Consider the following 21,401-nt stretch of genomic DNA (forward strand, 5'->3'; position numbering starts at 1 on the left):
TAGACTTGTATTATAGTGTATGTTTCTCACTAGAAGACTTGTATTATAGTGTATGTAACTCACTAGTAGTTTTGTATTATAGTGTATGTTCCTCACTAGTAGTTTTGTATTATAGTGTATGTTCCTCACTAGTAGACTTGTATTATAGTGTATGTTTCTCACTAGTAGACTTGTATTATAGTGTATGTTCCTCACTAGTAGACTTGTATTATAGTGTATGTTCCTCACTAGTAGACTTGTATTATAGTGTATGTTCCTCACTAGTAGACTTGTATTATAGTGTATGTTCCTCACTAGTAGACTTGTATTATAGTGTATGTTTCTTACTAGTAGACTTGTATTATAGTGTATGTTCCTCACTAGTAGACTTGTATTATAGTGTATGTTCCTCACTAGTAGACTTGTATTATAGTGTATGTTCCTCACTAGTAGACTTGTATTATAGTGTATGTTCCTCACTAGTAGACTTGTATTATAGTGTATGTTCCTCACTAGTAGACTTGTATTATAGTGTATGTTCCTCACTAGTAGACTTGTATTATAGTGTATGTTCCTCACTAGTAGACTTGTATTATAGTGTATGTTCCTCACTAGTAGACTTGTATTATAGTGTAAGTCCCTCACTAATAGACTTGTATCATAATGTATGCCCTTCACTAGTAGACTTTCATAGTGTATATCACTCATTAATAGACTTGTATCTTAGTGTATGTTTCTTACTAGTAGACTTGTATTATAGTGTATGTTCCTCACTAGTAGACTTGTATTATAGTGTATGTAACTCACTAGTAGACTTGTATTATAGTGTATGTTCCTCACTAGTAGACTTGTATTATAGTGTATGTTCCTCACTAGTAGACTTGTATTATAGTGTAAGTCCCTCACTAATAGACTTGTATCATAATGTATGCCCTTCACTAGTAGACTTTCATAGTGTATATCACTCATTAATAGACTTGTATCTTAGTGTATGTTTCTTACTAGTAGACTTGTATTATAGTGTATGTTCCTCACTAGTAGACTTGTATTATAGTGTATGTAACTCACTAGTAGACTTGTATTATAGTGTATGTTCCTCACTAGTAGACTTGTATTATAGTGTATGTTCCTCACTAGTAGACTTGTATTATAGTGTATGTTCCTCACTAGTAGACTTGTATTATAGTGTATGTTCCTCACTAGTAGACTTGTATTATAGTGTATGTTCCTCACTAGTAGACTTGTATTATAGTGTATGTTTCTTACTAGTAGACTTGTATTATAGTGTATGTTCCTCACTAGTAGACTTGTATTATAGTGTATGTTCCTCACTAGTAGACTTGTATTATAGTGTATGTAACTCACTAGTAGTTTTGTATTATAGTGCATGTTCCTCACTAGTAGTTTTGTATTATAGTGTATGTTCCTCACTAGTAGTTTTGTATTATAGTGTATGTTCCTCACTAGTAGACTTGTATTATAGTGTATGTAACTCACTAGTAGACTTGTATTATAGTGTATGTTCCTCACTAGTAGACTTGTATTATAGTGTATGTTCCTCACTAGTAGACTTGTATTATAGTGTAAGTCCCTCACTAATAGACTTCTATCATAATGTATGCCCTTCACTAGTAGACTTTCATAGTGTATATCACTCATTAATAGACTTGTATCTTAGTGTATGTTTCTTACTAGTAGACTTGTATTATAGTGTATGTTCCTCACTAGTAGACTTGTATTATAGTGTATGTAACTCACTAGTAGTTTTGTATTATAGTGCATGTTCCTCACTAGTAGTTTTGTATTATAGTGTATGTTCCTCACTAGTAGACTTGTATTATAGTGTATGTTTCTCACTAGTAGACTTGTATTATAGTGTATGTAACTCACTAGTAGTTTTTTATTATAGTGTATGTTCCTCACTAGTAGTTTTGTATTATAGTGTATGTTCCTCACTAGTAGACTTGTATTATAGTGTATGTTTCTCACTAGTAGACTTGTATTATAGTGTATGTAACTCACTAGTAGTTTTGTATTATAGTGTATGTTCCTCACTAGTAGTTTTGTATTATAGTGTATGTTCCTCACTAGTAGACTTGTATTATAGTGTATGTTTCTCACTAGTAGACTTGTATTATAGTGTATGTAACTCACTACTAGTTTTGTATTATAGTGTATGTTCCTCACTAGTAGTTTTGTATTATAGTGTATGTTCCTCACTAGTAGACTTGTATTATAGTGTATGTTTCTCACTAGTAGACTTGTATTATAGTGTATGTAACTCACTAGTAGTTTTGTATTATAGTGTATGTTCCTCACTAGTAGTTTTGTATTATAGTGTATGTTCCTCACTAGTAGACTTGTATTATAGTGTATGTTTCTCACTAGAAGACTTGTATTATAGTGTATGTAACTCACTAGTAGTTTTGTATTATAGTGTATGTTCCTCACTAGTAGTTTTGTATTATATTGTATGTTCCTCACTAGTAGACTTGTATTATAGTGTATGTTTCTCACTAGTAGACTTGTATTATAGTGTATGTTCCTCACTAGTAGACTTGTATTATAGTGTATGTTCCTCACTAGTAGACTTGTATTATAGTGTATGTTCCTCACTAGTAGACTTGTATTATAGTGTATGTTCCTCACTAGTAGACTTGTTTTATAGTGTATGTTTCTTACTAGTAGACTTGTATTATAGTGTATGTTCCTCACTAGTAGACTTGTATTATAGTGTATGTTCCTCACTAGTAGACTTGTATTATAGTGTATGTTCCTCACTAGTAGACTTGTATTATAGTGTATGTTCCTCACTAGTAGACTTGTATTATAGTGTATGTTCCTCACTAGTAGACTTGTATTATAGTGTATGTTCCTCACTAGTAGACTTGTATTATAGTGTATGTTCCTCACTAGTAGACTTGTATTATAGTGTATGTTCCTCACTAGTAGACTTGTATTATAGTGTAAGTCCCTCACTAATAGACTTGTATCATAATGTATGCCCTTCACTAGTAGACTTTCATAGTGTATATCACTCATTAATAGACTTGTATCTTAGTGTATGTTTCTTACTAGTAGACTTGTATTATAGTGTATGTTCCTCACTAGTAGACTTGTATTATAGTGTATGTAACTCACTAGTAGACTTGTATTATAGTGTATGTTCCTCACTAGTAGACTTGTATTATAGTGTATGTTCCTCACTAGTAGACTTGTATTATAGTGTAAGTCCCTCACTAATAGACTTGTATCATAATGTATGCCCTTCACTAGTAGACTTTCATAGTGTATATCACTCATTAATAGACTTGTATCTTAGTGTATGTTTCTTACTAGTAGACTTGTATTATAGTGTATGTTCCTCACTAGTAGACTTGTATTATAGTGTATGTAACTCACTAGTAGACTTGTATTATAGTGTATGTTCCTCACTAGTAGACTTGTATTATAGTGTATGTTCCTCACTAGTAGACTTGTATTATAGTGTATGTTTCTCACTAGTAGACTTGTATTATAGTGTATGTAACTCACTAGTAGTTTTGTATTATAGTGTATGTTCCTCACTAGTAGTTTTGTATTATAGTGTATGTTCCTCACTAGTAGACTTGTATTATAGTGTATGTTTCTCACTAGTAGACTTGTATTATAGTGTATGTAACTCACTACTAGTTTTGTATTATAGTGTATGTTCCTCACTAGTAGTTTTGTATTATAGTGTATGTTCCTCACTAGTAGACTTGTATTATAGTGTATGTTTCTCACTAGTAGACTTGTATTATAGTGTATGTAACTCACTAGTAGTTTTGTATTATAGTGTATGTTCCTCACTAGTAGTTTTGTATTATAGTGTATGTTCCTCACTAGTAGACTTGTATTATAGTGTATGTTTCTCACTAGAAGACTTGTATTATAGTGTATGTAACTCACTAGTAGTTTTGTATTATAGTGTATGTTCCTCACTAGTAGTTTTGTATTATAGTGTATGTTCCTCACTAGTAGACTTGTATTATAGTGTATGTTTCTCACTAGTAGACTTGTATTATAGTGTATGTTCCTCACTAGTAGACTTGTATTATAGTGTATGTTCCTCACTAGTGATGTCGCGAATAGTTCACCGGCGAATAGTTCCCGGCGAACATAGCTTGATTGCGTTCGCCTCGGCGGGGGAACATATGCGATGTTCGATCCGCCCCCTATTCGTCATAATTGAGTAAACTTTGACCCTGTATCTCACAGTCTGCAGACACATTTCAGCCAATCAGCAGCAGACACTCCCTCCCAGACCCTCCCAGCTCCTGGACAGCAGCCATTTTAGATTCATTCTGATCCTGCATTCTTAGTGAGAGGAGTGATAGTGTAGCTGCTGCTGATTTTATAGGGAAATTGATAGCTAGGCTAGTGTATTCAGTGTCCACTACAGTCCTGAAGGACTCATCTGATCTCTGCTGTAAGGACAGCACCCCAAAAAGCCCTTTTTAGGGCTAGAACATCAGTCTTTTTTTTTTTTTTGCCTGTGTAATTTTGACTGTGAAACATCAGTCTGCTAGTGTAATCTAATTGCAGTTGCCTGCCTGCAGTGCCACCACTCATATCTGTTGTAACAGTAGTGTAAATTAAAAAAAAAAAAAAACTTTTTTGACTGTGAAACATCAGTCTGCTAGTGTAATCTAATAGCAGTTGCCTGCCTGCCAGCGTGTGTGCCAGGCCCACTTGCCAACTAGTGCCACCACTCATATCTGTTGTAACAGTAGTGTAATTTTTTTTAAAAAAAAACTTTTTTGACTGTGACACATCAGTCTGCTAGTGTAATCTAATTGCAGTTGCCTGCCTGCCTGCCAGTGTGTGTGCCAGGCCCACTTGCTAAGTGCCACCACTCATATCTGTTGTAACAGTAGTGTAAATTTAAAAAAAAAAAACTTTTTTGACTGTGAAACATCAGTCTGCTAGTGTAATCTAATTGCAGTTGCCTGCCTGCCAGCGTGTGTGCCAGGCCCACTTGCCAACTAGTGCCACCACTCATATCTGTTGTAACAGTAGTGTAAATTTAAAAAAAAATAAACTTTTTTGACTGTGAAACATCAGTCTGCTAGTGTAATCTAATAGCAGTTGCCTGCCTGCCAGCGTGTGTGCCAGGCCCACTTGCCAACTAGTGCCACCACTCATATCTGTTGTAACAGTAGTGTACATTTTTTTAAAAAAAAACTTTTTTTTACTGTGAAACATCAGTCTGCTAGTGTAATCTAATTGCAGTTGCCTGCCTGCCAGTGTGTGTGCCAGGCCCACTTGCTAAGTGCCACCACTCATATCTGTTGTAACAGTAGTGTACATTTTTAAAAAAAAAACTTTTTTGACTGTGAAACATCAGTCTGCTAGTGTAATCTAATTGCAGTTGCCTGCCTGCCAGCGTGTGTGCCAGGCCCACTTGCCAACTAGTGCCACCACTCATATCTGTTGTAACAGTAGTGTAAATTTAAAAAAAAAAAACTTTTTTGACTGTGAAACATCAGTCTGCTAGTGTAATCTAATTGTAGTTGCCTGCCTGCCAGCGTGTGTGCCAGGCCCACTTGCCAACTAGTGCCACCACTCATATCTGTTGTAACAGTAGTGTAAATTAAAAAAAAAAAACTTTTTTGACTGTGAAACATCAGTCTGCTAGTGTAATCTAATTGCAGTTGCCTGCCTGCTAGCGTGTGTGCCAGGCCCACTTGCCCGGTGCCACCACTCATATCTGGTGTAACAGTAGTGTAAATAATTAAAAAAAAAAACTTTTTTGACTGTAAAACATCAGTCTGCTAGTGTAATCTAATTGCAGTTGCCTGCCTGCCAGCGTGTGTGCCAGACCCACTTACCCAGTGCCACCACTCATATCTGGTGTAACAGTAGTCTAAATAATTTAAAAAAAAAAAATGCCCGTCGGCTAAAAGTCCGGCCACGATTGCACGTGCAGTGCCCCAAATTTGAAGTAGGAGGACCGACCAAGCATCTTCTCTGTCTGGGAAATTATATATCAATCTAACTATCTATCGTATCTATCAAATGTATATTGCATCTATTGATCTATGTAATCTATGTATCTATCTATCAAATCTATCTATCTCGTGGCCGGACTGTTTTGTGACAGCCACTTGTGTTTCGGCCAAATGTCCGTCGGACAAATGTCCGTCGGCTAAAAGTCTGGCCACGATTGCACGCGCAGTGCCCCAAATTTGAAGTAGGAGGACCGACCAAGCATCTTTTTCCATCTCCCGGTTCCTAAAATCCATGCCATATACACCTCCCCCGATAGGGGGAGTAACAGGTATTAAACTGATCAGAATAGTACTACTTAACACACCACTCATATCTGGTGCCACAGTAGATTGCACGCGCAGTGCCCCAAATTTGAAGTAGGAGGACCAACCAAGCATCTTTTTCCATCTCCCGGTTCCTAAAATCCATGCCATATACACGTCCCCTGGCGCCGCAACTGCCTCTGGGAACCTTACCATGGGTCCCAGACCGCACGTCTTGTAATTCTCTGTCTGGGAAATTATATATCTATCAAATCTATCTATTTATCTATCAAATCTATCTAACTATCGTATCTATCAAATGTATATTGCATCTATTGATCTATGTATCTATCTATCTATCTATCAAATCTATCTATCTTGTGGCCGGACTGTTTTGTGACAGCCACTTGTGTTTCGGCCAAATGTCCGTCGGACAAATGTCCGTCGGACAAATGTCCTTCGGCTAAAAGTCCGGTCACGATTGCACGCGCAGTGCCCCAAATTTGAAGTAGGAGGACCGACCAAGCATCTTTTTCCATCTCCCGGTTCCTAAAATCCATGCCATATACACGTCCCCTGGCGCCGCAACTGCCTCTGGTAACCTTACCATGGGTCCCAGACCGCACGTCTTGTAATTCTCTGTCTGGGAAATTATATATCTATCAAATTAATCTATTTATCTATCAAATCTATCTAACTATCGTATCTATCAAATGTATATTGCATCTATTGATCTATGTAATCTATGTATCTATCTATCAAATCTATCTATCTCGTGGCCAGACTGTTTTGTGACAGCCACTTGTGTTTCGGCCAAATGTCTGTCGGACAAATGTCCGTCGGACAAATGTCTGTCGGCTAAAAGTCCGGCCACGATTGCACGCGCAGTGCCCCAAATTTGAAGTAGGAGGACCGACCAAGCATCTTTTTCCATCTCCCAGTTCCTAAATTCCATGCCATATACACCTCCCCCAATAGGGGGAGTAACAGGTATTAAACTGATCAGAATAGTACTACTTAACACACCACTCATATCTGGTGGCACAGTAGATTGCATGCGCAGTGCCCCAAATTTGAAGTAGGAGGACCGGCCAAGCATCTTTTTCCATATCCCGGTTCCTAAAATCCATGCCATATACACGTCCCCTGGCGCCGCAACTGCCTCTGGGAACCTTACCATGGGTCCCAGACCGCACGTCTTGTAATTCTCTGTCTGGGAAATTATATATCTATCAAATCTATCTATCTATCGTATCTATCAAATGTATATTGCATCTATTGATCTATCTATCTAATCTATGTATCTATGTATCTATCAAATCTATCTATCTCATGGTTGTGCAAATGGACTGTTTGCAGTTGTCTGCGGTGCGTTAAACTGGGAGTTTGGTCTGTCACTGTGAATCGAGCGTAACCCTTACACTACCTGATCGATACAACATCATACCTGATGTTTTAAAGCATGTTATTCCAAACAATTTAGGAATTTTAGGTGATTTATGCCCTTTATGGATTAAAACCAGACTCTGCATCAACTATGTAATTTTCTGTGGGAGTTTTGCCATGGATCCCCCGCCGGCATGCCACAGTCCAGGTGTTAGTCCCCTTGAAACAACTTTTCCATCACTATTGTGGCCAGAAAGAGTCCCTGTGGGTTTTAAAATTTGCCTGCCTATTGAAGTCCATGGCGGTTCGCCCGGTTCGCCCGTTCGCAAACAGTTGCGGAAGTTCGAGTCCGCCGTTCGCGAACGGAAAATTTTCAGTTCGCGACATCACTATTCCTCACTAGTAGACTTGTATTATAGTGTATGTTCCTCACTAGTAGACTTGTATTATAGTGTATGTTTCTCACGAGTAGACTTGTATTATAGTGTATGTTCCTCACTAGTAGACTTGTATTATAGTGTATGTTCCTCACTAGTAGACTTGTATTATAGTGTATGTTCCTCACTAGTAGACTTGTATTATAGTGTATATTCCTCACTAGTAGACTTGTATTATAGTGTATGTTTCTCACGAGTAGACTTGTATTATAGTGTATGTTCCTCACTAGTAGACTTGTATTATAGTGTATGTTCCTCACTAGTAGACTTGTATTATAGTGTATGTTCCTCACTAGTAGACTTGTATTATAGTGTATGTTCCTCACTAGTAGACTTGTATTATAGTGTATGTTCCTTACTATGGGGAAATAAAATTTGTGTACACCTAACACCCTAACATGAACCCCAAGTCTAAACACCCCTAATCTTACACTTATTAACCCCTAATTTGCCACCCCCGACATCGCCGACACCTACATTATACTTATTAACCCCTAATCTGCCATTCCGGACGTCGTCGCCGCCACCTACATTTACTTATGAACCCCTAATCTGCTGCCCCCAACATCACCGAAACCTACATTATATTTATTAACCCCTAATCTGCGGCCGACAACATCGCAGACACTTACATTATGTTATTAACCCCTAATCTGCCGCCCTCAATGTCGCCACCACTATAATAAACATATCAACCCCTAAACTGCCGTACTCCTGCATCGCAAACACTAGTTAAATATTATTAACCCCTAATCTGCCACCCCTAACATCGTCGCCACCTACCTACATTTATTAACCCCTAATCTGCCGCCCCCAATGTCGCCGCCACTATGTTATATTTATTAACCCCTAAACCTAAGTATAACCCTAACACCCCTAACTTAAATATAATTAAAATACATCTAAATAAAACCTACAATTATTACTTAAATTATTCCTAGTTAAAACTAAATACTTACCTATAAAATAAACCCTAAGCTAGCTACAATATAACTAATAGTTACATTGTATCTAGCTTAGGGTTTATTTTTATTTCACAGCTAAGGTTGTATTTATTTTAACTAGGTAGAATAGTTACTAAATAGTTATTAACTATTTAATAACTACCTAGTTAAAATAAATACAAATTTAGCTGTAAAATAAATCCTAACCTAAGTTACAATTCCACCTATCACTACACTACAATTAAAAAAATTCCCAAAATTAAATACAATTAACTAAATTCAATAAAATTAGCTAAATTACAGAAAATAAAAAACAAATTACAAGATCTTTAAACTAATTACACCTAATCTAATAGCCCCCTTACAACCTAATCTGCCGCTCCATACAACTTACATGTGAATTAACCCTGTAGTCTCACAGGACTTCACCATTGGCAGCATTGATCTGTTTTATTTGAGGTTAACCCTTGGAGTTCGACTGCAGCACTCTTTTCCACTGAGAAGTAATCCCGGGGATCACTTATGCATATTTGGAGTTGGGATTTAGGGGTATATTTATCAAAGCTTCAACTGATTATACGCTTGAATCCCACGTCAAATTTGACGTGAGATTGATCCGCCAAAGTTAACAAAGCGTCAAGATGGTCAAATGCTGAAATGTGTGACATAATATACGCTCCTGCAATATCAATCCGACGCAGATCGATGCTTGTGTCATCTTAGATGTTTCTAATTCACATTCGTCTCTATTTGACTCTTTTCCCAATTTATCAAACATTCAACAGGTACGATCGCGTCTGTTCTGATGCAGCGTACCTATCGTTCAAACCGCCACCCTTGAGGCCGCGGATGCCATATAAATCAATGGGAGTCTAAAAAAACACAGAAAGGTTATGTTCGATGCTGCAAGATGATGATGCAGCGAAGGCAAACGGAGCATTACAAAAGCAACACCTAATCGCCCACATTAAAGTATTTTTTTTTAAAAATAACCGCCCGCATCAAGTATTAAAAAAAAAAACACTGCCAGCATGAAATATAACAAAAGAAAATCCTACACAAAGTATTAACTCCTAAACCGCAAAACCCCCACATTGCAATAAACCTATTTACCCTATTAACCCCTAAACCGCAAAACCCCCACATCGCAATAAACATATTTACCCTATTAACCCCTAAACCGCAAAACCCCCACATCGCAATAAACCTTTTTACCCTATTAACCCCTAAACCACAAAACCCCCACATCGCAATAAACCTATTTACCCTATTAACCCCTAAACCGCAAAAACCCCACATCGCAATAAACATATTTACCCTATTAACCCCTAAACCGCAAAACCCCCACATCGCAATAAACATATTTACCCTATTAACCCCTAAACCACAAACCCCCACATCGCAATAAACCTATTTACCCTATTAACCCCTAAACCGCAAAAACCCCACATCGCAATAAATCTATTTACCCTATTAACCCCTAAACCGCAAAACCCCTACATTGCAATAAACCTATTTAACTTATTAATCCCTAAACCTCAAAAAGGATGAGAGCAATTGCTCTCATGCTATTGGCTAATTTAAATAGCCAATAGGATTTGAGTAGCTTTCATCCTATTGGCTGATTTGAATTGGAAAAATCAAATCAGCCAATAGGAATTCAAGGGGCTCCATCTTTAATCGCGTACCTTGAATTCAATATTCAGTGTACGGCGGAGATCGTACGAAGAGGATCCTCCGCGCTCCATGGCTCCACGGTCGCCGGTCTTCAGTTCCAGAGTTGCTGGTCTTCAGCTCTGCGGTCTTCAGCTCCACTCAGGATGTTCCTGGAAGAAGAAGAGGTTGCGCTTGGAAGAAGACTTCACCACCTGTAACAGGACCTTCTTTAGGAACCGTAAGTACCAACCTGGGGGTTAGATTTAGGATTTTTTAAGAGTTTTTTGGGGGGATTTGTTTTATTTAGATTAGGGATGGGCAGAAAAAGAGCTAAATGCCCTTTTAAGGGCAATGCCCAAACAAATGCCCTTTTCAGGGCAATGGGTAGTTTAGGTTTTTTAGTGTTAGGTTATTTTATTTGGGGGTGTTTGGTGGGTTGGGGGGTTTACTGTTAGGGGGGCTTTGTGTATTTTCTTGAAAAAGAGCTGATTATCTTGGGGCAATGCCCTGCAAAAAGCCCTTTTAAGGGCTACTGGTAGTTTATTCTTAGGGTAGGGGGTGTTTTTATTTTGGGGGGTCTTTTTTATTTTCATAGGGATTAGGTTAAATTTTGGTAATTTGATTTTTTATTTTCTGTAATGTTAGACTTTTTTATTTTTTGTAAACTTATTTATTTTTTTATTTTTTGTAACTTTAGAATATATTAGTTTAGGTAATTTGGGTTTATTTAATGGGGTGTTTGGTTAGGGGTTGTTAGGTTAGGGGGTGTTAGGTTAGTGTACTGTACTTAGTTATTTAAATAGTTATTTGCGTTGTGGGTTTTGGTGGTTTAAAGGGTTAATAAGTTAAATAGGTCTATTGTGATGTAGGGGTTTTGTGGTTTAGGGGTTAATAGGGTAAATAGGTTTATTGCAATGTGGGGGTTTAGAGGTTAATAGGGTAAATATGTTTATTGCAATGTAGGGGTTTTGCTGTTTAAGGGTTAATAGGGTAAATAGGTCTATTGCGATGTGGGTGTTTTGCGGTTTAGGGGTTAATAGGGTAAATAGGTTTATTGCAATGTGGGGGTTTTGGGGTTAATAGGGTAAATATGTTTATTGCGATGTAGGGGTTTTGCGGTTTAGGGGTTAATAGGGTAAATAGGTCTATTGCGATGTGGGTGTTTTGCGGTTTAGGGGTTAATAGGGTAAATAGGTTTATTGCGATGTGGGGGGTTTTCGGTTTAGGGGTTAATAAGTTAAATAGGTTTATTGCGATGTGGGGGTTTTACGGTTTAGGAGTTAATAGGGTAAATGGGTTTATTGCGATGTAGTAATTTTGCGGTTTAGGGGTTAATAGGGTAAATAGGTTTATTGCGATGTGGGTGTTTTGCGGTTTAGGGGTTAATAGGGTAAATATGTCTATTGCGATGTGGGTGTTTTGCGGTTTAGGGGTTAATAGGGTAAATAGGTATATTGCGATGTAGTCATTTTGCGGTTTAGGGATTAATAGGGTAAATAGGTTCATTGCGATGTAGGGGTTTTTCGGTTTAGGGGTTAATAGGGTAAATAGGTTTATTGCGATGTGGGGTTTTTGTGGTTTAGGGGTTAATAGGGAAATTAGGTGTATTGAGATGTAGTTATTTTGCGGTTTAGGGATTAATAGGGTAAATAGGTTTATTGCGATGTGGGGGTTTTTCGGTTTAGGGGTTAATAGGGTAATTAGGTGTATTACGATGTAGTCATTTTGAAGTTTAGGGATTAATAGGGTATATAGGTTTATTGCTATGTAGGGGTTTAGGGGTTAATAGGGTAAATAGGTTTATTTCGATGTAGGGATTTTGCGGTTTAGGGTTAATAGGTTAAATAGGTTTATTGCAATGTGGGGGTTTAGAGGTTAATAGGGTAAATATGTTTATTGCAATGTAGGGGTTTGCGGTTTAGGGGTTAATAGGGTAAATAGATTTGTTGTTATGTAGGGGTTTTGCGGTTTAGGGGTTAATAGGCTAAATAGGTTTATTGCAATGTGGGGGTTTAGAGGTTAATAGGGTAAATATGTTTATTGCAATGTAGGGGTTTTGCGGTTTAGGGGTTAATAGGGTAAATAGGTCTATTGCGATGTGGGTGTTTTGCGGTTTAGGGGTTAATAGGGTAAATAGGTTTATTGCAATGTGGGGGTTTTGGGGTTAATAGGGTAAATATGTTTATTGCGATGTAGGGGTTTTTCGGTTTAGGGGTTAATAGGGTAAATAGGTCTATTGCGATGTGGGTGTTTTGCGGTTTAGGGGTTAATAGGGTAAATAGGTTTATTGCGATGTGGGTGTTTTGCGGTTTAGGGGTTAATAGGGTAAATAGGTTTATTGCGATGTGGGGGTTTTTCTGTTTAGGGGTTAATAAGTTAAATAGGTTTATTGCGATGTGGGGGGTTTTCGGTTTAGGGGTTAATAGGGTAAATGGGTTTATTGCGATGTAGTAATTTTGCGGTTTAGGGGTTATTAGGGTAAATAGGTTTATTGCGATGTGGGTGTTTTGCGGTTTAGGGGTTAATAGGGTAAATAGGTCTATTGCGATGTGGGTGTTTTGCGGTTTAGGGGTTAATAGGGTAAATAGGTTTATCGCGATGTGGGGGTTTTGTGGTTTAGGGGTTAATAGGGTAAAAAGGTTTATTGCGATGTGGGGGTTTTGCGGTTTAGGGGTTAATAGGGTAAATATGTTTATTGCAATGTGGGGGTTTTGCGGTTTAGGGGTTAATAAGTTAAATAGGTTTATTGCGATGTGGGGGGTTTTCGGTTTAGGGGTTAATAGGGTAAATGGGTTTATTGCGATGTAGTAATTTTGCGGTTTAGGGGTTAATAGGGTAAATAGGTTTATTGCGATGTGGGTGTTTTGCGGTTTAGGGGTTAATAGGGTAAATAGGTCTATTGCGATGTGGGTGTTTTGCGGTTTAGGGGTTAATAGGGTAAATAGGTTTATTGTGATGTAGTCATTTTGCGGTTTAGGGATTAATAGGGTAAATAGGTTCATTGCGATGTGGGGGGTTTTCGGTTTAGGGGTTAATAGGGTAAATAGGTTTATTGCGATGTGGGGTTTTTGTGGTTTAGGGGTTAATAGGGAAATTAGGTGTATTGAGATGTAGTTATTTTGCGGTTTAGGGATTAATAGGGTAAATAGGTTTATTACGATGTGGGGGTTTTCGGTTTAGGGGTTACTAGGGTAAATAGGTTTATTGCGATGTGGGGTTTTTGTGGTTTAGGGGTTAATAGGGTAATTAGGTTTATTACGATGTAGTCATTTTGCGGTTTAGGGATTAATAGGGTAAATAGGTTTATTGCAATGTGGGGGTTTTGCGGTTTAGGGGTTAATAGGGTAATTAGGTGTATTGCGATGTGGGTGGATGACGGTTAAGTGGTTATTAATTTAAGTTTTAATTGCGATTTTTTGGGGAAGGCGGAAATATAGGTTAAGAAATGTTAGGTTTATAGTATTGCTACACTTGTAGCTTAATTTTTTATATAAAAGAAGAGTTACAAAATACGTTGTTTCTACATCTGTAGTTTAAAAATAATTAGACTGCCCTCTGAGCAGGCTTATAGACTAGTTAGATAATAAATTAGAAACTTTATTGAAATTCTATACTCTTTCTAAATCAAACAATATTATTGCTCCAAATCTGGTGCAAAGTATTGCTGCAATTTTGATGCACTAGTAGATATTGGGATACAAATGAAATACATTACTACTTATGGATTATGTTACAACTTTGTCTATCATTGCAAAGCAAGGGGCAATATTATTTCTTCAAACCTGGTGCACTAGTAGATATAGAGCTAAAAATGAAATAAATACTAAACATAATATAGCTAACTTCCTTTTTTATTTTTGGATAAAGCTATATGCACCATGTTTAACGCATGTAAGTCCCACTCTCTACTTTGCACCAAATTTGACGCTACACTTTTTGCACCAAATATGACACAACCCACACACTAGTGAATTTTTTCCACCACTATTGATTGGGATATGCATAATCACATGATTTATGACATCAGCCAATCAAATTTAAATATACATTTTATAATATCACTAACGAATAAAATTGCTCGATACTCGTGTCATTGATCACTCATCAGAACTTGTAATTGTCATTTGTTACATTGTGTAAGTGCCATTTGTTACATTGTGTATTATACTTTGAAAGTATGTATATGTGAAATTAGTATTAAAGATAAACATTGATACTCACATTAGGACACACAGTGTAATATTTTAGACATTGACTTTAAAAATCGAATGATGTTTGATTCAATATAATCTTAAACTGATAGCTCCAAGGGATAGCCCACCTAACATTAAACTGTCATGTTTACATAACAGTTTAATACAGCAGAAATACAAATCACCACTTTACTGTCATGCTTTATTCAGTGTTTTTCTTCCTTCTCTTGAATTTCATTTTCATTAAGAAATGTCATCTTATATGCCAGGTCATTTTGTAACACCTGTGTAGGGGTGGTGTTTAAAAATACACTGCAATCAGAAAGGGTTACACAGGTGCAGAGAGAAAACTGGCCCATCTCTTAATATATCCATTGATTGCAAATAAATACATATGATATCCTAATGCCATGTTATATTCACAATTATTCCTGCTCAGAATAATAATATATTTACACTATATACATATAGTGGTGTAAATAAACACAGAGATATAAAAGACAACATTGTTTAGAACAAAAAAGGGAATTTATATATATATATATATATATATATATATATATATATATATATATATATATATATATACACAAGTATGTGCAAAGATATATGTACAAATTCTAGTATTAATAATCATTAAAAAAAAAAACAATTGATAGGCATATCATGATCTCTAGAAGTACAAATACACATTAATTTATGTGAAAATATCATACAGGGAGTGCAAAATTATTAGGCAAATGAGTATTTTGACCACATCATCCTCTTTATGCATGTTGTCTTACTCCAAGCTGTATAGGCTCGAAAGCCTACTACCAATTAAGCATATTAGGTGATGTGCATCTCTGTAATGAGAAGGGGTGTGGTCTAAGGACATCAACACCCTATATCAGGTGTGCATAATTATTAGGCAACTTCCTTTCCTTTGGCAAAATGGGTCAAAAGAAGGACTTGACAGGCTCAGAAAAGTCAAAAATAGTGAGATATCTTGCAGAGGGATGCAACACTCTTAAAATTGCAAAGCTTCTGAAGCCTGATCATCGAACAATCAAGCGTTTCATTCAAAATAGTCAACAGGGTCGCAAGAAGCGTGTGGAAAAACCAAGGCGCAAAATAACTGCCCATGAACTGAGAAAAGTCAAGCGTGCAGCTGCCAAGATGCCACTTGCCACCAGTTTGGCCATATTTCAGAGCTGCAACATCACTGGAGTGCCCAAAAGCACAAGGTGTGCAATACTCAGAGACATGGCCAAGGTAAGAAAGGCTGAAAGACGACCACCACTGAACAAGACACACAAGCTGAAATGTCAAGACTGGGCCAAGAAATATCTCAAGACTGATTTTTCTAAGGTTTTATGGACTGATGAAATGAGAGTGAGTCTTGATGGGCCAGATGGATGGGCCCGTGGCTGGATTGGTAAAGGGCAGAGAGCTCCAGTCCGACTCAGACGCCAGCAAGGTGGAGGTGGAGTACTGGTTTGGGCTGGTATCATCAAAGATGAGCTTGTGGGGCCTTTTCGGGTTGAGGATGGAGTCAAGCTCAACTCCCAGTCCTACTGCCAGTTTCTGGAAGACACCTTCTTCAAGCAGTGGTACAGGAAGAAGTCTGCATCCTTCAAGAAAAACATGATTTTCATGCAGGACAATGCTCCATCACACGCGTCCAAGTACTCCACAGCGTGGCTGGCAAGAAAGGATATAAAAGAAGAAAATCTAATGACATGGCCTCCTTGTTCACCTGATCTGAACCCCATTGAGAACCTGTGGTCCATCATCAAATGTGAGATTTACAAGGAGGGAAAACAGTACACCTCTCTGAACAGTGTCTGGGAGGCTGTGGTTGCTGCTGCACGCAATGTTGATGGTGAACAGATCAAAACACTGACAGAATCCATGGATGGCAGACTTTTGAGTGTCCTTGCAAAGAAAGGTGGCTATATTGGTCACTGATTTGTTTTTGTTTTGTTTTTGAATGTCAGAAATGTATATTTGTGAATGTTGAGATGTTATATTGGTTTCACTGGTAAAAATAAATAATTGAAATGGGTATATATTTGTTTTTTGTTAAGTTGCCTAATAATTATGCACAGTAATAGTCACCTGCACACACAGATATCCCCCTAAAATAGCTATAACTAAAAACAAACTAAAAACTACTTCCAAAACTTTTCAGCTTTGATATTAATGAGTTTTTTGGGTTCATTGAGAACATGGTTGTTGTTCAATAATCAAATTAATCCTCAAAAATACAACTTGCCTAATAATTCTGCACTCCCTGTATATCAGATTGTGTATAACAAATAAATTGAAAATAACTTTCTATGAGATATTATAGTTTTTTCGGGTATACATCTAGCTATTTCTTGGACATTAACAGATGAAAAATAAGATTACCTTTAGAGAAATGTGCTTGTTCATGGACAGTAATGAAATGGTATAAAGTTGGAAAAAACATAATATCTGCAACATCAATGACTCTTATTTTTCAACAGTCCGATGCTCATCTCGCCCTACTTGAGGCGCGTGTTTTTGACTGAATTTTTTATAAATAAGGGCATCGTAAGCAGATCTGCGGCAGCAATGTCTGTCGATGTCTGCCGAGGGTATTGACGCCAGGGAATGCACTGAGATTGACGCTTTGATAAATATCCTCCCAAGTCTTCAATTGACTTTTTTGGACATATCCTTTTTGCATTAAATATTACCAGTCAATGGAACAACCAAAATCTGCTCCTTCATCATTTTCAGTGCCCTTCAGTTGTGGCCCCAATTCTGTTCCGTTCGTTTTATTCGATTTTAGTTGGACAAAACTTACTACAGTGGCCTATGTCAATCACCAGGGTGGAACTCGCAGTTCACTGACGATGCGAAAACATTCCCGTGTTTAACACTACATCATAAAATGTCTTACACTCATGTGGCAAATGGTAAATAGCTGTTTATCCCTTAACGGCAAACACCATGCAGGGTACAGGTCTGATTCAAATTTCTCATATATCAAAGCTCAGACTGAAACATAAACTTACAAATAGTATTTACAGATCATTATATTAATAGCTGAAGTATATTTACACAGAGAGGTTTCTGGTTAACACATTGTACATTTTTTCTTCTCAGGCCCCTTATGTTTATGACTCAGAACCTTCGGCCGAAGAGGAAGAAGCAGCTGAAGAAAGATGTCATATGCCACTAACATCTCATGTGCCAATGACATCTCATGTGCCAATTACATCTGATATGCCAATGACATCTCATGTGCCAATGACATCTCATGTGCCAATTACATCTGATATGCCACTAACATCTCATGTGCCAATGACATCTCATGTGCCAATTACATCTGATATGCCAATGACATCTCATGTCCCAATGACATCTCATGTGCCGCTAACATCTCACATGCCAATGACATCTCATGTGCCGCTAACATCTCACGTGCCAATGACTTCTCCTGTGCCAATAACATCTCATATGCCAATGACATCTCATGTGCAGCTAACATCTCATGTGCCAATGACATCTCTTGTGCCAATGACATCTCATGTGCCAATGACATCTCATGTGCCAATGATATCTCATGTGCCGCTAACATCTCATGTGCCAAAGAGATCTCATGTGCCGCTAGCATCTCATGTGCCAATGGCTTCTCATGTTCCACTAACATCTCATGTGTCATTGACATCTCATGTGCCAATGACATCTCCTGTGCCAATGACATCTCATGTGCCAATGACATCTGATATGCCAATGACATCTCATGTGGCGCTTACATCTCATGTGCAAATGACATCTCATGTGCCACTAACATCTCATGTGCCACTAACATCTCATGTGCAAATGGTATCTCATGTGCCGCTAACACCTCATGTGCCACTAACATCTGATGTGCCAATGACACCTCATAGTGTGTGTTCTTCATCTTTGAAAACTCAGAAACCATAAGCAGATATACTGTCAGTGGTTACTTAATGAGCTTCAAGCATCTAAGCTTTGCCGATGAGGTCAAGGAAGTCACCTTTTTTGACATGTCTAATATTATCTAGCATGATCTACAATCATTAGAGTGCAGCTTTGCCATTTTGTACCATGCACACAAATATGGACACGATAACATAATTGGTTTGGACAAATCAATCTATGAAATATTGCAGAATAATATATATAAAGTTTGTAAACTTAGTACTTTTGTGATATATTTTTATTCTGTACCCAGATGTCATTGCCAGATACAAAGGTGTGAAGACCTATAGTAAAGGGTTATGGCTAAAAAAGTTGCATCAAACACAACATAAATACATGAAAATTAACAGTTACACTATATACACTATCTGATAAAAAAAACTTTCACATCAATATTATAAAAAAAATCATAAGGGTTCAAAGATATATGGTATATGACAAGGTGTTTGACTAGAAAGGGCTATAAAATATATAATAATAATATATGTATGTATATATTTATGTGTTTATTTTTATGTATATTTACACATATAAACACTTATATACAGTGGGAAAAAGTTACTAGTCCACTAAATATAGGAAAAAGTGATATTTCTAAGTCATCCGCGCCATTTCTCGGTCGTTCGGGACTAGTGGACCACTGGAAATTTCAAATACCTGAAACCAAGAAAAAAAATATTTAATTTTAATATGTAATAATGTGCTTACTGTAAATATTTTACATTCCAATGTTCTTCACATAGGGGAAAAGGTTATTTGAATTTTTTAATTTATATATTACTGTATATACCCACACACACACACACATATATATATATATATATATATATATATATATATATATATATATATATATATATCGTCGTATGCAAAAGTTTAGGCACCCCTGACAATTTACATGATTTTCATTTATAAATAATTGGGTGTTTGGATCAGCAATTTCATTTTGATCTATCAAATAACTGAAGTACACAGTAATATTTCAGTAGTGAAATGAGGTTTATTGGATTAACAGAAAATGTGCAATATGCATCAAAACGAAATTAGACAGGTGCATAAATTTAGGCACCCCAACAGAAATATTGCATCAATATTTAGAAGAGCCTCCTTTAGCAGAAATAACAGCCTCTAGATGCTGCCTATAGCCTGTAATGAGTGTCTGGATTCTGGATGAACGTATTTTTGACCCTTCCGCCTTGCAAAACATCTCCAGTTCAGTTAGGTTTGATGGTTGCCGAGCATGGACAGCCCGCTTCAAATCACCCCACAGATTTTCAATGATATTTAGGTCTGGGGATTGGGATGGCCATTCAAGAACATTGTACTTGTTCCTCTGCATAAATGCCAGAGTAAATTTTAAACAGTGTTTTGGGTCGTTGTCTTGTTGAAATATGCAGCTCCAGCGTAACTTCAACTTTGTGACCGATTCCTCAACATTATTCTCAAGTATCTGCTGATATTGAGTGGAATCCATGCAACCCTCAACTTTAACAAGATTCCCAGTACTGGCACTGGCCACACAGCCCCACAGCATGATGGAACATGCACCAAATTTTACTGTGGCTAGCAAGTGTTTGTCTTGGAACGCTGTGTTCTTTTGCCGCCATACATATCGTCCCTTGTTATGACCAAATAACTCAATCTTTGTTTCATCAGTCCACAGCACCTTCTTCCAAAATGAAGCTGGCTTGTTCAAATGTGTGTTTGCATACCTCAAGCGACTCGGTTTGTGGCGTGTGTGCAGAAAAGGCTTCTTCCGCATTACTCTCACATACGCTGAATTGTTGAAAGATGCACAGTGCCACCATCTGCAGCAAGATGATGTTGTAGGTCTTTGGAGGTGGTCTGTGGGCTGTTTTTGACCATTCTCACCATCCTTTGCCTTTACCTATCCGATATTTTACTTCTGGTCTTAACAAGAACTGTGCCTGTGGTCTTCCATTTCCTCACTATGTTCCTCACAGGGGACACTGACACCTTAAATCTCTGCGATAGCTTTTTATAGCCTTTCCCTAAACCATAATGTTGAACAATCTTTGTTTTCAGGTCACTTGAGAGTTGTTTTGAGGCCCCCATGTTACCACTCTTCAGAGGAGAGTCAAAGAGAACAACAACTTGCAATTGGCCACCTTAAATACATTTTCTCATGATTGGATGCACCTGTCTATGAAGTTCAAGGCTTTTTAGGCTCACCAAACCAATTGTGTGTTCCAATTAATCAGTGCTATTTAGTTACAGGTATTCAAATCATCAAATTGACAATGGTGCCCAAATGTATGCACCTGTCTAATTTTGTTTTGATGCATATTGCACATTTTCTGTTAATCCAATAAACCTCATTTTACTACTGAAATATTACTGTGCCTTTCAGTTATTTGATAGATCTAATGAGATTGCTGATCCAAACACCCAATTATTTATAAATGAAAATCATGGAAATTGTCAGGGGTGCCTAAACTTTTGCATACGACGACTGTGTATATATATATATATATATATATATATATATATATATATATATATATACAGTATCTCACAAAAGTGAGTACACCCCTCACATTTCTGTAAATA

The 21,401-nt window shown here is 37.2% G+C and overlaps 1 protein-coding gene across 2 annotated transcripts in view; it reads left to right on the forward strand.

Annotated features, from left to right (window-relative positions):
• LOC128641783 (IgA FC receptor) overlaps positions 1 to 19,049 on the forward strand; it is an 84,803-nt gene extending 65,754 nt beyond the window's left edge. For both annotated transcript variants that reach the window (XM_053694316.1, XM_053694315.1), the window contains exon 5: positions 17,988 to 19,049. In XM_053694316.1, coding sequence (XP_053550291.1) covers positions 17,988 to 18,812 — 825 coding nt within the window. In that variant the 3' untranslated portion in view covers positions 18,813 to 19,049. The remainder of the gene's footprint in view (positions 1 to 17,987) is intronic.
• Positions 19,050 to 21,401: the final 2,352 nt, after the last annotated feature.

The sequence above is a fragment of the Bombina bombina genome, chromosome 11 (genome assembly GCF_027579735.1).
Source record: "Bombina bombina isolate aBomBom1 chromosome 11, aBomBom1.pri, whole genome shotgun sequence".
In the NCBI taxonomy this organism is placed as follows: domain Eukaryota; kingdom Metazoa; phylum Chordata; class Amphibia; order Anura; family Bombinatoridae; genus Bombina; species Bombina bombina.